The sequence below is a fragment of the Balaenoptera physalus genome, assembly GCF_965194825.1.
Source record: "Balaenoptera physalus genome assembly, chromosome: 4".
NCBI classification, from domain to species: Eukaryota; Metazoa; Chordata; class Mammalia; order Artiodactyla; family Balaenopteridae; genus Balaenoptera; species Balaenoptera physalus.
The window spans coordinates 25,252,446-25,271,224 of NC_138891.1; the positions used below are offsets into that span (position 1 = coordinate 25,252,446).

Consider the following 18,779-nt stretch of genomic DNA (forward strand, 5'->3'; position numbering starts at 1 on the left):
AAAGGAAGCTCAGAGATAATAAGTAACTTGTCCAAGACCACACAGTAAGAAACCAAGACTGGATTTAAATCCAGGTCTGTCTAGGCATTTTCTTTCTACCAAATGCCAATTCCTTACATCTGAGCTAGGTTCACTTACCTCATTAACCTATATATTACCTCATTAACCTAAGTAACACAAAGTTACTTAAATTGATTAGTGTTCGATATCTTTATATCTATCAGGAAAAAGTTTATCTGAATGGAACTCATTATATAGTGTTTTACACATTCCAAATCATGACTATTATCTTCCACAGCTTAAAAAGTTATGTAAATTCAGTTATTTTCTGATTCCTATATTTTTAAATTTAAAATTTGACAAAAATCTAACCTTATAGACATCTTATAATGTTACTTTTATAAAGATTTATTAAAAGCCTAGGAAAGGTAATGGAGATTACGTTAACTATCTTTGTTTACACCTGAGTTTAGAATTCTGAGCTGTCACATTCAAGGAACTATTTATATAATATTTTTTGGGTTTTGACTAATTTATAGACTATAGAGAAAGCAAACTGGTTATCTTATATCACTTTATTAAAAACCTCTATTCCTGTAATTGATCAGTAGTACCGAACATGTTTATTAGGTATGTTCAATGACCAGAGTTGTGAAGTTATTAAGAAAATAAAAATTGATCATATATAGATAGATGGTTTGATAGAGAGGTTGATGGTCATTGGTTATTTTAGACTGGTCTCTTTAGTTCTAGAAGCAGGGTGCCCATAGAGTTTATTATTCAGACCAAGACACTTTACAAATGAAAGGGGGCACAATTAATAATTATGCCAGGAAAACTGGTATGTAATCTGGGACTGTCCCAGGCAATTGGAACATGTGGTCATTCTATGTCTAAGTATAATAATACACTTTTTTTTCTTGTTATTTAGAAGGGAGAAAGTGTCTATGGGCCATTGTAGAATCCTGAGTCAAAGGGCTAGGTTAATTTAATGTGATAGCTAATTAATTGACAGCACACATTCTTAAAGTTTGTGTTGTGGAATTTAAGAAAAACTAGCAAACATTTCATTCATAAAAAATTTAATGACTTAGTTTTTTAAAACATAAGAATTTCTGAGAAAACCTCTTTATATAGCACAAGTGATATTGCCCCACATATGTAGAAATCTTTTATTTATTTAAAACAATGTTATTTCTATTAAAAGAAGAGAACTTTATAAAACATAAATGGAGTTCCCCCACAAGGAGACATAAAATAGTTTTCTTTCAACAGTCAGAATATTTGTTTTTATTTTCCTAAGTTGAGAGAGCTACTTTATCTTTGGCTTTTTTTCCCCTAACCTTAGTTTCATGATTTTGCTGATCGAAAGGACTGGGACGCATTCCATCCTACACTGGTGGCAGAAGGGCTTTTTGCATTTGCCAATGTTCTGAGTTATCTTCGTCTGTTTTTTATGTATACAACAAGCTCTATCTTGGGTCCATTACAGGTAAGTAATTAAAATTTCTTGAAGAAAATTTGTTAAAACTACTACACCTTTTACTTGTCCACTGGAATGTTGTTTTCTCATGATCTTAAAGCTAAACTTTGCTTTTGAAAATAGTTAACAGTTGAAAAGTCAAAGCATGTTCATCTGCTTTGCTTCTGCCTGAATGATAATGCTTTGCTTTAAGATATTCCAAACTTTGTTAAGCTGTGGTCCATTGTCCCTCTCCCCCGAGTTCATAGACGTGGATGTATTTAAAATATAGTTATATTTCAGACAGTAGAGGAACATAACATTTTGCTTTTTACCAAAATGAATTTCACATTTAAAGTTTTAAGTGATAAATATAAGGGAGATGTTGTACAAACAGAATTCATACTTCATGGGCTTCCCTGGTGGCGCAGTGGTTGGGAGTCTGCCTGCCAATGCAGGGGACATGGGTTCGAGCCCTGGTCTGGGAAGATCCCACATGCCACGGAGCAACTAGGCCCGTGAGCCACAGCTACTGAGCCTGCGTGTCTGGAGCCTGTGCTCCGCAACGAGGGGCCGCGATAGTGAGAGGCCCGCGCACCGCGATGAAGAGTTGCCGCCGCTTGCCACAACTAGAGAAAGCCCTCGCGCAGAAACGAAGACCCAACACAGCCAAAAATAAATAAATTAATTAATTAAAAAAATAAAAAAGAATTCATACTTCATGATGATTTTGAAAACATGTAAGTTATATTTTAACAAAATACTCTTTTACTTTGCTTAATAAATATCAAATGTAATAAGTTGGAAAATAGAGTATTTAGAGCTAAAAAATTTCATAGAGCTTATGTAGTCCAACTTTATGCTTTACAGTACTTTATAGTTAAAGAAATTGAGCTTTTATCTTTTCAAAGTAGCATGATTATTATACATGAGAGTCCAGGACTAAATTCTAAGCCTCTTTACACTAAAGAAAGGACTCATAATTGGTTGCATGTACCCCACCGATTTTAGTAGTTGATTGTTCTTGAAAGGTGGAGTCAGTCCTGCTTGGTGACCAGCTCTACATAATACTTGGTTATTTTATGTCTGAAAACCTGAGCAATATTCATTTTTCCTTGTTGAGTCAAAATTTACTAACAATTTAGATTCTTTTTTGTATTTTTAAAGGAGATATTTTAAATAAAATGCATAATTACCTTCTCCAACAGAGATATGAAAACAAAATATGTAGGAAAAACCCCATTTGATTCGGTTTGTGCTGTCATCCTCCAAGAGTGTTTCCTGAAGTGTGACTCTCTGTTAGCCAAGTCCTGTGAGATGCTCTGACTGAAATAAGTTTGGGATACACTGCATTCCATATAACCTCTTTTGGGAATTCACAGTGCACATTATCACATTAAAGCCTATGAGAAAGAAGGAAAGAAACTTGTTTGATCTTGTTCAAACTGTCATCACCTAAATTCAGTTAACATCATACCCATTTTTCATGAAATATGCTCAGGTCTCTTTTTTTCTCCAAAACATGGTTTGTGAAACACTGGTTTAGACTGTCTGTTATTTTGATTTAATTTTATCACTAATATCGTCTATAAATGTTTTAATCAAGAGTCCACAGTAGTTCTATATGCACATTGTTTTCTTTGTTTTTTAGCTAAAAACTGATGATATCACTAAGTTTCTATACTGAAAATTTCTTTACAGATTTTTAAAACGAGTTAAAAAGGAAAAAGTATATTATTATTTCTTAGCAAATTATTTGTTTCTTTTTCCTAGAACTGTTGAGTCAGGTCTTCCTGACTTAATCTTTTCCCAAAAGAACTATAGACATGTATACAAATACTGCATAAGTGGGTGTTTGTCTTTTTAACTGTGGTGTGTGTTTTCCTCCTCCAGCAAGGTACTTTATATTGTTCTAATAGCCACAGAACTAGCAAATAATTTAAGTGAAGCTAACAAATATTTAGTGTGCTCCTATTTTTTAAAAGGTCTACAGGTTAATCATAATATATGTTTAAATATTATGATCTAGTCCAGCAAATGATTTTTTTAAAAATTATCTTAAGGTATAATTTGCCGTACAGTAAAATGTACCCATCTTAACTGTATAGTTTGATCAGTTTTGCAAATATATAAACTTGTTTCGAGTGTGACTGGTTCTCATGGTGCAGGCTCCCTGCTCCAAGTCATTATATAAAGTCTGCATCCAGCAGGAAGAAGGGGAAAGGCAGAAAGCATGAGCCAACTGTCTTTCTTTTTTTTAACAAGAGGACAATTATTTTTCCTCGAGGCCTACCAAATACTTCCACTTATAACTCATTGGCCAGAATTGGGTCACATGGCTGTTTGTATCTCTGAGGAGATGAGTACTTTTTTTTTTAAAGTTATACAATTTTTATTTATTTATTTATTTATTTATGGCTGTGTTGGGTCTTCGTTTCTGTGCGAGGGCTTTCTCTAGTTGCGGCAAGTGGGGCCACTCTTCATCGCGGTGCGCGGGCCTTTCATTATTGCGGCCTCTCTTGTTGCGGAGCACAGGCTCCAGACGCGCAGGCTCAGTAATTGTGGCTCACGGGCCCAGTCGCTCCGCGGCATGTGGGATCCTCCCAGACCAGGGCTCGAACCCGTGTCCCCTGCACTGGCAGGCAGACGCTCAACCACTGCGCCACCAGGGAAGCCCCGAGATGAGTACTTTTAATTGAGCATATTTCCCCCCAAGAAGGTCTGGTTAGTCAGAAAGAGGATGAAAAATAGATATTTAATAAGAATCTGTAGAGTCCTATCTTCAGGCTTTTACTTAAAAAATTTCTCCAATAAAGGTATTTGTTTTCCAGTGTAATCTTATTGACATGACAGATTTGTATAACATATTGGTGACAAAGAACTCTAGAATAATTTTGTGCAGAAGATTTATAATACATTTTCTTCCATTTTGTTAATCAGAAGCAAGGAACTCAAAAGAGTGATCCAGTTACGAATATAAAGCTAAAAGAAATGCAAAAGGAAAATTGGCAATAAGTTAACCACTTTAGCTAAAGTGCAGCTTTTTTTCTTTACATAACATGCGATGTCAGATAATGTTTTTATGTGATTACTGCAGTTGTTTGTTAAATTTATCTCCATTTACTAACATTTTTTTCCTTCTAAATCTTTGTAGATTTAGAAGCTGACAGACTTTTATTTTAGCTGGTTATATAACCTGCAGTAGGAGTCCAGATCTCTCCCTTAGTTAGAATGACTGTAATTTATCATCCAAGTAGAGACACTTTGGAGAATGAAAAGGATATTATTCATTACTAAGTTGGGACAACAGCTGTGAACTGGGACTGTACCAGGCAAAGCAAGCTTGTGGAATTATCCTGTAGTGGAATACATAAAATGATCCTGATTCAGCAGTGATTGAATCCTTTATTCTATTACTTGAAATTTGTATGATTGTATTTGTTAAATTTCTGACATGTTGTAGGTAGACTTTGGAAGATGGCCTTCTACAATCGGGCCTTACTTTCTAGCCATTGCTCACTATACTCATCTCCTTATCTCTTCATGAAATACTTCTCCATCTGGGCCAAGACCAGTCACTAATCTCACGCAGGTCCTGTGCTTTCCCACTTCCTTGTCATTTTTTGTGTTATTACCCTGTTTAGAATGTCCCAGACCCGGGATCCCCACCCCCCAGGCCACGGACCGGTATCGGTCCACGGCCTGTTACGAACCAGACTGCACAGCAGGAGGTGAGCGGCAGGCAAGCGAGTGAAGCTTCATCTGCCACTCCCCATCGCTCCCCATCGCTCACATTACCACCTGAACCATCCCCCCCACTGCCCGCCCCATCTGTGGAAAAATTATCTTCCACGAAAACAGGCCCTGGTGCCAAAAAGGTTGGGGACCGCTGTCCCAGACTATCCTCTGCTTGTTGAAACTTTACTTATTCATTCAATAAACATTTATTGAGTGCCTGATAGGTACTGGACACTGGGAATACTGAAGTGAGTATGCTGCAGTCTCCTTTTAAAGAACTCATAGTTCACTGAGGATGACGAGCCAATGACAACATTTGGAATAGTAGATGCTGTAATAGAGAGCTCAGAGGAAGGGTACTCACTTCAGTCTAAGGCATCAGAGGAGACTTCCCAGAAGAGATGACACTGAAATTAAGCCTTAAAAGATGAGTTGAAAGGAGGTTGGCTGTAGGGCATTCCAGGGAGAGGGAACATGCACCAGCTTTAGTGTCCCCACCACTAGAAAATCTATTCCTACACTCGTACTCCCATGAGAATGAATTTCTCCATATGATGGACTTAGTACTTTGGACCTCTGATGAGCACTTCCTATAGCTAAGTCTTAATCATAAGACAATTTAAATTTAGCTTGTCCTAAATTATGTTATGTTGTTTCTACTAAATTAAAAATTCCTTGAGGATTGGGAATATATCTTCACTTTCTGGTCTGCACCTTATGCATTACCTTGCCATAGTAGTTACTTAATGTCTGTTTGTTGAATTGAGTTGAAAAACTTGTTAGATGGGGTTGAGTAAATACAAGCACTGATTGGTCTGAGAAAACAAAAAAATATGATGGAGAAATAGGGCTACATCCTAGCTGTTGCTGTACCTGCTTGTTCCCAATAATAACAGCAACTAACATTTATTGAACATTTCATGTGGGCCAGGGACTCTGTTATATGTTTTCCATTTATTTAACCCTCATCACAACCCTTGTTATTTTTTATTTTCATTTTACAAATGGAGGGTTTAAGGCTTAGGGAGAGAAACAGTTCACAGAACTATTAAGTGGCAGAGTCAAGAGCTGAACCTGCGTCTGTCTGACTCCAGAGGCCAGCCTGCTCTTTGAAGTTTGCTCTCCTGCTTTTTTGAATTCAGGATGCCAGCTAATGTGCCTCAGCAGATGTAAGAGACATGATTGGGCATAAATCAGTAATGTTACATACTTCAACAACCAAAAAAAAGACACAATCTATAAATAATCTTGTTAAAGTAATATTAACAGTGAACATTTGAGTCCTTAACTGTGTGTCAGATACTGTTCTAAGATCTTTATTTACATGTATGACCTCATTCAATCCTCACAACCATTCGAAGAGGCAGACTCTTTTATTTTACAGAGGAAGCAACTGAGGCGTAGAGACATTAAGTAACTTGTACAAGGTCACACGGCTGGTGAGTAGTAGAACTGGGATTCCAACCCAGGTAGTTTGGCTCCAGAGCTAGTGGTCTTAACCACTGTGCTGAATTGCTTCTCAGAGTTTTCTTGAGTAATACGAGTCCCTCATTAACTTTTACTGTACAATACTTCTGTTGGCAGGCTTTCATAATTTATAGATTTTTTAAATTCTTCTTCATTTATCCATGTGTGTCAAATGACTTACACAGCCTTTAATACTGGTAGTTGGGTGATTAGACAAGAAGGGAAAGACAGGATCACACAGCTTGGTTCAGAATCTTGCTCCATAACTTACTGTTACCTCTTCTCTTGGAGTCTCAGTTTCTGTATCTGTTGTGAGGATTGAATGGGTCAGTGTATATCAGATGCACAGCAGGGTACCTGACGCATCATGGGCTTTACATAAACGTTTAGATCCATTCCTCCATTCCCTTAGAGTAGTGGAGGTAACTGTGACCGACCTGAAAAATAATACAAGAAAACTTGGAAAGTGAATGTAGTATGTGACACACGAGTGCATCCTTTATTCCTAGTGAATTGTTTGTTTTTATTGGATAATTATCAGACTTAGTTTAGTGGCCTGTGTAACATAAATGGCATATTATTGTTGTTTGTAAAGTACTGTTCTTTGTGAGTAAAGAGTGATTTCAGGTGTTTTGCATTTTAGGGTATACTGGGGATGGATATTTTTTCTTGAAAGGAGTATGGAATGTCAGAGCTAGAGGGAAACTTAGAAGTCGTATAGTCTAGGGGTTCAAAAACTGGAGAGGCTGCAAGGATGGTGTGGGGAGCACATTTAATCTACATTCTCCAGTCCTGCCCTCAGAGATGCTGATTAAATAGTTTGGGGTGAAGTCTGACAAAATTTTAATAGCATGTAGATGAGCAAGTCTGATGCAGCATGTGGCCATTTCTTTTATAGGTCAGGAAAGTAAGGCCCAGCTCACATAGTGTTAGAAAAAAGACGGTGCAAAATGTTAATTAACAATTACATCTTTTAAAATACATTTATTCGTGTATTAATTCAACAAGCCCTGCTGTGTATGCAAAATGCATGAGAACTAAATATTTCTTAATTGTACCCAGCCCCAAATTTCTAATGGGAGAGCTAAGATAAAAACCTCAAAGAGATGTTTTAGAAAAGCCCTTGCAAGGAGTCAGAAGCAAGAATTCAATTCCACCTTTGCCATCTATTAGTTCTTTCACCCTGAGCAATTCACTAAATCTCTCTGAGTTTCTGTTTGTCACTTGGAGAAATGGAGATAATGCCAGCCTTCCCCACCTTGCAGGATAAATAAAAATATGTGATACCTCTTGGAAAATGGTAAAGAGTTAGATAAAAGACATATAAAAAGTAGTTATGTATTCAGTATTTTAATTAATATGCCAGGCTCTGGAGCTTACTGACATTGTGCCTGCCTTTAAAGACTGCTAGAAGAGACAAACATAAATAAAGTATAAAGTGAAGAATACTGTTTTAGAGATTACATACAAAGGACTTGGGAGCATGACTGAGGGGTGCTTGGAGAGAGTCAGGAAGTTTGAGTTGTCTGAGTTCTTTGTACAATCTTCGGTATTAACCCCTTATCAGACACAGCATTTACAAATATCTTCTCCAATTCGGTAGGCTGCCTTTTCATTTGTTGATGGTTTCCTTTGCTGTGCAAGAGCTTTTAAGTTTGAGTAGGTCCCATTTGTTTATTTTTGCTTTTGCTTCTCTTGCCTGAGGGGACATATCAAAAAATGTATTGCTAAGACCAATATCAAAGAGCATACTGGCTTATATTTTCTTCTAGGAGTTTTATGGTTTCAGGTTTTTGTATATGGTGTGAGAAGTTTGATTCTTTTGACACATATAAAGGGCAGTTTGATTCTTTTGACACATATAAAGGGCATCTTGAGCATGAATGGCTTGATTAGATAGATGGATTATCTTTCCTACAGATAATTATGGGTTTTTCTGGAGAAAGATTTGGAAAAAGAATGACTGGAAGTTATTATTATTTCTTCCCTTTTGTCAGCCACTTTTATAATTGAACACTTAATATGCACCCTAATGATAACACCTCTTTCCTCTATCAGGCATTTAGCATGTTTTTGCTATTCTACATAGTGCTCTGTGTATGAGGCTTTTCCTCTGTTAAATTATTTCCTAAGGATACATCTTCAGTAGTATTAACATATCAAAAGATAGGATTCTTATAGTGCCTCAGTATTTCTATTTCTTTATAAAAGGATGTGTTAATTTTCAGTCACACAAACAGTGTAAAAGCACACAAACAGTTCACCACGTTAATAGCTTTAGTGCTATCTTTCTTTGTTATACTATCTTAGTAGTTTTCTTTAATTTCCATTCTTCTGATTACTAGGAAAATATTTTTCTCTGTGTGTACTAGTGTTAACTTCTGTGTAAATTTCAGTATTAATTTTTAAACTACCATCTTGTTTTTATTACTTACTGTTCATATTTCTCAATTAAAACTACTAAGTAGTTTTAAATAAGTAAACATGTAAGAAAGCGTGATTGTTCTTTTTACAAATAAATGAGCCTTATAATCTTTCTCAGACTAAAATTAATTTACTGCTTTTAATGTTTGCATTTCACATGAATGTTTCATTAGTGTGCTCTACAAGCTAATGTTCACCTCAGCGATATCCACTGTAGCTAATTTTGTTTCTTCCATGTTATACAAGGACTAATATCATGTTTTTAAAAGACAAGTCATGAAGTTTGTAGTGTTCTCATTAAATATTGCTCATCTTGATACTGAAATTAAATTACTCTTATCTTTAAAACAGTAATATTAAATTAAGGCTTTTACTTTGGGACTAAATTTTTGAAATTAAAATTATAACAGCATACATGGTCACTCTTGGAAAACTTTATTTACCTTTAAGCTCACAGTGTCTAAATTTTCTTCAAATCCAATTTTTTCTGTACTTACCTAAAGCAGTTATTGTACTCTTACTGTCATACATTATTAGGTTCTCTACTAACACGATATGGCTTTATTCTAAGCACTCACAATCTGAATAAATGATTTCTTTCCAAAGTGACCTAATAAAGCTATCATTGATTAAGAGAGAAATGTATTTCTTCTCTTTCTCACACATTTTGAGCTTTCTGATTCTAAAAGTTTTCTGTTTCTTCCATCAGAATTTTGCAAGGGGGCCAAGTGAGGGAAGCATAAGATTTTGAAAAGAGCCACATGCTAGTCAAGTGCATAAAAGTCAGGCATAGTGGACCTCCCCACTCCAAGTCGCCGGGAGTACTAGCTTGTGCTGTGCCTAAAAATTTTAGCACACCTCTTCGACTTAATTAGCTGGCTCACTATAGTGGGCTGGAGGGGCTTGGCCACTTGCCTGCTGCTACTACTTTGTATCGTCGGTGATTGGCGTGTGTTATGTTGGCAGGCTCGAGGGAGTTCGGAATTTTATTTGAAGTTGGATTTCACTAATTATATAAATTTGGCCTGGTTACATTTGAGGAGGGATTATTTCTAAACACTAGTCTTTGTATCTTAAAAGTAATGAATGCATATAGCAAAGAAGATTCAAACCACACCCCTAGTCCTACCTCCCATAGATAAGCACTGTTAATGGTTTCTTGTGTAAACTTCCAGAAATTTCCTGTGCATATCAAACCTTATCTATATGAAAATATATATCTGACCTATTCTTTAAAAAATAGCTGTTTAATACTGTTGTGTACCCTGCTTTTTTGACTTAATGTTTTGTAGGCACCTTTCTATGCCAGCACATAGCACTTCATTCTTTTTAACAACAACATTTAGGATGTTCTAATTTTTTATTCTACAGCACTACAATGAAAATCCTTGTATGTAATGCATCTTTGTGTACTTCCTGTTGGCTAAATTCCTAGGGATAGAATTTCGGGATCAAAGTGTAATGTTAAATTATTCTCCAAATTTGTATGCCAATTTAAATAACAAGAATTTATGAAAAGTACCTATTCCCCAGAATTTGAAAGAGTATTAAAGGAGAATGAAATTAGGCTTGAATAAAGCTCCCAGATGCATTACACATGTCTAAATTATGGTAGATACTCACATAAATATTAGACCCTCTCATTTGACTTAACACGTATAATTTTTTCTTATAATAGACCCCAAATGAAAGAAAATTGATCACCTTGGCAAAAGAGATTAGGGCAGTCCTAGAGGGGGAAATGCTGTTCTTCAGGAAGTGGTTTAGAATTGGTTGCAAAAATCAAATGAAATACTTTATGTCCTAATGGTTTTATATTTGTAAACTTTGAGAAACTATAAATATAAGCATTTATTTCCCTTTAGGTTTTAGCAAAGAATTTTCCTTTCATCCCTTGCAAATTAGGCCTTTTCTTAAATCTCTATGTCTCTTCCTCTACCTTCATAGCAAAATTATCCTCTGCAGACTTGATCCAGATTCAAGGAATGTACCATTTTTGTTTGGCAACTGGATTTTTGATGTTTTAAAAGTGATGAAATATCTCAAACAGGTGGAAAAAAAGGAGTAGCCTTGTGGATCATATGTTTTCTTGCCTGGTCATTTAGTTTTTCATATTTTGTTTTCCTGATGATTTTAATGAATGCCTATGTAATATATTCCACAGATTTCAATGGGACAGATGTTACAAGATTTTGGAAAATTTCTTGGAATGTTTCTTCTTGTTTTGTTTTCTTTCACAATTGGACTGACACAACTGTATGATAAAGACTATACTCCAAAAGAACAGAAGGACTGTGTAGGCATCTTCTGTGAACAGCAAAGCAATGATACCTTCCATTCGTGAGTGTCTTTTAAATTTTTAGTAAATATATGTCTGTCTTTCTGTTGTGTTATGTATGAATTCATACCTACAGAACTAGAACTTCAAATTTTCTTTAAGAAATGCATTTTGAAAAAGAAATACTTATTTTTCATGAATCATTTGATAGTCATCTTTACACATAGAATCTTAAATAATTAGTGGCCTGAGTTATTACATTGTCTCCTCGACTACAGTCTATCTTAACAGAGGAACTCTTGCATTTTGTGCACTCTTAGCATTTTGGGCAGGACAGTTCTTTGTGGGCCCTATATATGTATTGTGAGATGTTCCATGTCTCTGCCCTTCAAGTATTAATTGTCAGTGGCAATTCTCAGTCATTGTTACAACCAAAGCACTCTCAGATTTCAACACTTCTTAGGAGGTCATTAGGGTTGAGATTGTTAAAGCTTCAAGAACATTTTTTTCCTCTAATTTATTGTATCAGAAGGAATTGAGCAACCAGTTGTAAGGCAGACAAAATACCTCCCCACATTCTTAGATAAAATAATGGAGAAGAGGTGTAGAATTACACGTTTGTTGTATTCCTATTATGTACCAACTATTCTTTAGTTTGTTTAAGGAATAAGATTAAATGAGTAATAAATATTCATCTAACACCTTCAGTATGCCAGACCCTGTTCTAAGTGCTAAATAAATGAAGTATCAGTGAACAAAACTACCCTCATGGAGTTTATTATTCTAGTGAGGTGATACAGGCAATAAAAATAGAAATAAAATATATAGTATATTACACAGTATTGGTATAGTGTATATCAGTATTACACAGGCCCTTGCCTGTAGCCCAAATAAAGCTTGGGCCAGGAAGGATTTTTGTGTGAGACGGTGTAGCTTTAGTTAGGTAGGAGGTTAAGGAAGGCCTCACAAAAGATGACATCCAAGTAAAGATATAAAGCTGGTGAAGGATCAAGCCATGAAAAGGTATCTGGAGGAAGAGCGTTGGCAGATAGGGGAATGGCAAATGCAAATGCCTTGAGATGGGAGTGTGGTTGGTATGTTCAAGGAAAAGCCAGGAGGTCAGCGTGGATGGTATGTAGTGAATCAGAGTGAGAGTTGTAGTAGATTAGGTAAGGAAGGTAATGGGGAATAAAGCAGATCAAGATGGTGGAGTAAGAGGACTTGGAGCTCACCTCCCCCCACAAACACATCAAAAAATACATCTACGTGTGGAATAATTCTCACTGAAAGCTAGCTGGAAACAGGCAGAAAGACTCCTGTACAAGCAAGGCTGTAAGAAAGGTATACATGTAATCGGGTAGGATGAGAAGAAAGTGATTGGTCAGGACCTGTGCCCCGGGAAGGGATTCAAAGGAAAAGGGAGATTACACAGGTGGATACTCGCCCTGGGGAGTTAGTGGGTCAAGCCACAGACTGGGTGTTCCAGTCTGGTTTCTACACATAGGAGACAAGCCCCCTTAACTGGTTGGAGAACCCCTGGGAGAGATAGAAAGACTGGAGAAGCCTGGATGCCACTCATGAGGGGTGCAGGTACTGGCTTGCCCCCTGCTAGGGCAGACAGAGGTCTGCCCTAGTGCTGTCAGGTTTCCTGTGACCACCTTGCTGCTCTCCCCAGCCCGAACTGAGAGGATACCCCAGCTCCGCTCATTCCACATCACAGCATGGCACTGGATCTACGGCATCCAGGACCTGGCAAAAGACTCGTCCTTGTGATATAGAGGCAACCAGTCCTGGAGCGTAGCCCAGGTGGTGCGGCAGCTGCCATTGTTGGAGCTTACTCCAGCGGCACCCCAGAAGCAGCCCAGAGTTTTGACAGCAGCACAGCTGCTGGGTTTCCTGTGACCACCTTGCTATGTGCCAAAGCCCCGGCTGAGTGGATGCTCTGGCCCCACTCACTTCACGCCATAGCGCAGCGCTAGATCTGGGGTGGCCAATACCAGGGAAAAGACACGACCATGGGCTGCTTGATCCACTCAGATCAAGAGAATTGATCTAAACAAAGATCATTTTAACAAGGAACTAGAAAATATAAAAAAGACCCAAACAAAAATAGGCAATTCAATATCTGAAATAAAAAACACTCTGAATAACAGCCTAAGTGACACAGAAGAACACATAAGTGATCTGGAAGATAGAATAATGGAAATCACCCAATCAGAACAGCAGAAAGAAAGACAAATGAAAATAAACAAAAAAACAAAAGCAGTCCATTAGATCTCTAGGATAACATTAAACATACCAACATTCACGTAATAGGGGTTCCAGAAGGAGAAGAGAGAGAAAGAAGGGGATCAAAAATGTATTTGACGAAATTATGGCTGAAACTTTCCCAAATCTGAAGAAGGAAACAGATATCCAGGTACAGGAAGCACAGAAGGTCCAAAACAAGATGAAACCAAACAGACCCACATCAAGACATATCATAATCAACATGGCAAAAGTTAAAGGTAAAGAGAGAATTCTAAAGGCATCAAGAGAAAAACAGTCATATACAAGGGAATCCCCATAAGACTATCAGCTTAGATTTCTCTGCAAAACTTTGTGGGCCAGAAGGGAGAGGCTTGATATATTCAAAGTGCTGAGAGGAAAAAACCTACGACCTAGGATACTCTACCCAGTAAGATTATCATTTAGAATAGAAGGAGAAATAAAGAACTTACCAGACAATCAAAAACTGAAAGAATTCATCAATAGTAAACCTAAAAAATGTTGAAGGGTCTTCTCTAAATGGAAAAGAAGGAAGAATCTATAGGAAAGGGAAAATCCCACTAGGAAAGGCAGTTACATAGTAAGGATTGAAGATCACTTTAAAAAGCCAGTACATAGATGAAAAGAAACACACACACACACACAAAAGCCACTATAAATGCAGTAAACAGTTGAGAGATAAGCATGAAGATGTAAAATATGACATTAGAAACAAAATGTGGGTGAGGGGGGTAAAAATGTAGATCTTTTAGAATGTGTTTGAACTTAAATGACTATCAGTTTAAAACAAGTAGATATAATTATGGGACAACATATATGAGCCCTATGGTAAACACAAATCAAAAACCTATGATAGATATGCAAAAACCAAAAAGAAAGGAACTCAAGCATACTACTAAAGGAAATCATCAAACCACAACAAGAGAAACAAAAAGAAGAAATGAACAGAAGAGAACTACAAAAACAACTGGAAAACAAGGAATAAAATGGTAATAACTGCATACCTATCAATAACTACTTTAAATGTCAATGGACTAAATGCTCCAATCAAAAGACATAGGGTGGCTGATTGCATGAAAACACAAGACCCTTCAATATGCTGCCTGCAAGAGACTCACTTCAGGGCTAAAGAAACACAGAAAAAGTGAGGGATAGGAAAAGATACTTCATGCAGATGAAAACGACAAAGAAGCAGGGATAGCAGTACTCATATCAGACAAAATAGACTTTAAAAGTCTGTAACAAAAGACAAAGACGAGCACTGTATAATGATAAAGGGATCAACACAAAAGAGGATGTTACACTCATTAACATATATGCACCCAATACAGGAGCACCTAAATTTATAAAGCAAATACTAATAGACATAAAGGGAGAAATTGACAGTAATACAATAATAGTAGGGGACTTTAACCTCTCAGTGACATTAATGGATAGATGATCCAAACAGAAAATCAGTAAGAAAACAGTGTACCTAAATGACACCATAGACCAGTTGAACTTAATTGGTATTTACAGGACATTCCATCCCAGAACAGCAGAATACACATTCTTTTCAAGTGTATATGGAATGTTCTCCAGGATGGATCACATACTAGGCCACAAAACAAGCCTTAATAAATTTAAGAGAATAGAAATTATATGAAGCATTTTTTTCTGACCACAATGGTATGAAACTAGAAATCAACTATAGAAAGGAAAATGGGAAAAGAACAAACACGTGGAGACTAAATAACATGCTACTAAAAAACCAAGTGGTCAATGATAAAATCAAAGAGGAAATCAGAAAATAGCTCGAGACAAATGAAAAGGGAAACACACCTTTCCAAAATTTGAGGGATGCAGCAAAAGCAGTTCTAAGAGGGAAATTTATAGCAATACAGGCCTTCCTGAAGAAATAAGAAAAATTGCAAACAAATATCTTAATCTGCCACCTAAAAGAATTAGAAAAAGAACAAACAAAGCCCCAAGTCAGCAGAAGGAAGGAAGGAAGGAAATAATAAAGATCAGAGTGGAAATAAATAAAATAGAGATAAAAAACAGAAAAGATCAATGAAACCAAGAACTGTTTTTTTGAAAAGATTAACAAAATTGATAAATCTTTAGCCAGGCTTACCAAGAAGAAAAAGCCAGCCTTTACCCAAATAAACAAAATAAGAAATGAAAGTGGAGAAGTAACAACCAATACCACAGAGATACAAAAAAATCATAAGAGAATACTATGAACAGTTATATGCCAACAAATTGGACAACCAAAAAGAAATGGACAAATTTCTAGAAACATACAGCCTGCCAAGACTGAATCAAGAAGAAACAGTCAATTTGAACATACTGATCACTAGAATTGAAATTGGATTTGTAAAACAAACAAACAAACAAAAAAACCCCAGCAAACAAAAGTCCAGAATGGGATGGCTTCACAGGGGAATTCTACCAAACATATAAAGAATTAATACCTATCCTTCTCAAAGTATTCCAAAGAATTGAAGAGGATGGAACACTCCCAAATTCATTCTATGAGGCCACCATTACCCTGATACCAAAACCAGACAAAGACAGTACAAAGCAAATTACAGGCTAATATTTTTGGTAAATATAGATGCAAAAATCCTCAATAAAATATTTGCAAACTGAATCTAAAAATGTGTAAAAAGGATCATACACTATGATCAAGTTGGATTTACTCCAGTGTCACAAGGATGGTTCAACATATGCAAATCAATCAATGTGATACACAACATTAACAAAAGGTAGGATAAAAATCACATGGTCATCTCAATAGTTGCAGAAAAAGTGTTTGACAAAATTCAACATCCATTCATGATAAAAACTCATCAAAGCGGGAATAGAGGGAACATATCTCAACGTAATAAAGGCCATTTATGACAAACCCATGGCCAGCATCACACTCAATGATGAAAAGCTGAAAGCTTTCCCATTAAATTCAGGAACAAGACAAGGATGGCCACTCTCACCACTTCTATTTAACAAAGTATTAGAAGTCCTAGCCACAGTGATCAGACAAGAAAAAGAAATAAAACATATCCAAATTGGAAGGGAAGGTGTAAAACTCACTATTTGCAGATGACATATTTTATATAGAAAACCCTAACGTCTCCACCCAAAGAACTATTAGAACTAATAAATGAATTCAACAAGGTTGAAGGATACTAGGTTAACATACAGAAATCTGTGTATGTTAATTAGTTTCTATACACTAATAATGAAATATCAGAAAGAGAAAGTAAAAAACCAAAATCAATCCGATTTAACATCACGCCTAGCCATAAACTTAACCAAGGAGGTGAAAGACAGTACTCTGAAAATTATGAAACATTGATGTAGGAAATTGAAGATGATACAAAGAAATGGAAAGTTATCCCATGTTCTTGGATTGGAAGAATTAACATTGTTAAAATGGCCAAACTACCCAAAGCAATCTACAGATTTAATGTAGTCCCTATCAAAATACCCATAACATTTTTCACAGAACTAGAACAAATAATCCTAATATTCATATGGAACCAGAAAAGACCCTGAATTGCCAAAGCTATCTTGAGAAAAATGAACAAAGCTGGAGGTGTAAGCCTCCCAGACTTCAGACTATACTACAAAGCTACAGAAATCAAAGCAGCATGATACTGTCACAAAAACAGATCAGTGGGACAGAATAGAGAGCCCAGAAATAAACCCATGCACCTTAGGTCAATTAATCTGTGACAAACAAGGCAAGAACATACAGTGGAGAAAAGACACTCTCTTCAACAAGTGGTGCTAGAAACACTGGACAGCTACACGTAAAACAAGGAGATTAGAATATTCCCTCAGACCATATACACAAATAAACTCAAAGTGGTTAAAAGACCTAAATGTAAGACATGACACAGTAAAACTCCTAGAAGAGAACATAGGCAGAACACTCTTTGACATACATCATAGCAATATTTTTTTGTATCAGTCTCCTAAGGCAAAAGAAATAAAAGCAAAAATAAACAATGGACCTAACTAAACTTAAAAGCTTTTGTACAACAAAGGAAACCATTGACAAAACAAAAAGACAACCTGCAAAATGGGAGAAAATATTTACAAGTCGTGTGACTGACAGAGGGTTAATATCCAAAATATGTAAACAGCTGATACAACTCAATATCGAAAAACAAACAACACAATCAGAAAATAGGCAGAAGACCTGAATAGACATATTTCCAAAGAAGACATACAGATGACTAACAGCCACATGAAAAGGTGCCTAACATCACTAATTATTAGAGAAATGCAAATCAAATCAAAAATGAGATATCGCCTCACACCAGTCAGAATGGCCATCATCAAAAAGTCTACAAATTACAAATGTCAGAGAAGATGTGGAGAAAAGAGAAACCTCATACACTGTTGGTGGGAATGTAAATTGGTGCAGCCACTGTGGAAAATAGCATGGAGGTTCCTTAAAAAACTAAAACTAGAACTACTGTATGATCCAGCAATTCCACTCCTTGTTATATATCCAGGAAAAAATGAAAGCACTAATTTGAAAAGATACGTGCACCCCAGTGTTCATAGCAGCACTATTTACAGTAGCCAAGATATGGAAGCAACCCAAGGGCCCGTCGACAGATGAATGAATTAAGAAGATGGATATATATATTCCATCTTCTTAATCCATATAAATACACACACAATTTAATATTCAACCATAAAAAGGAATGAAATTCTGCCATTTGCAGCAATGTGCATGGACCTAGATAATATTATGCTTAGTGAAATAAGTCAGACAGAGAAAGACAAATACTGTATAATGTTACTTCTATGTGGAATCTAAAAAATAATACACATGAATGTATATGCAGAACAGAAACAGACTCACAGATATAGAAAACAAACTTGTGGTTACTAAAGGGGAGAGAGGGAAGCAGGGATGGACAAATTATGGGTATGGGATTAACAGATACAAACCACTATGTATAAAATAGATAAGCAACAAAGATATATTGTATAGCACAGGGAATTATAGCCATTATCCTGTAATAATTTATAATAGAGTATAATCTGCAAAAATACTGAATCACTATGTTGTACACCTGAAACTAACATAATATTGTAAATCAACTATACTTCAATTGAAAGAAAGAAATAAAGGGAGGG

At 36.2% G+C, this 18,779-nt stretch overlaps 1 protein-coding gene across 4 annotated transcripts in view; it reads left to right on the plus strand.

Annotated features, from left to right (window-relative positions):
* TRPC1 (transient receptor potential cation channel subfamily C member 1) overlaps nt 1–18,779 on the plus strand; it is a 67,619-nt gene that overhangs the window by 40,627 nt on the left and 8,213 nt on the right. For all 4 annotated transcript variants that reach the window (XM_082461212.1, XM_082461211.1, XM_082461213.1 and 1 more), the window contains 2 exons: nt 1,349–1,492; nt 11,256–11,431. In XM_082461212.1, coding sequence (XP_082317338.1) covers nt 1,349–1,492; nt 11,256–11,431 — 320 coding nt within the window. The remainder of the gene's footprint in view (nt 1–1,348; nt 1,493–11,255; nt 11,432–18,779) is intronic.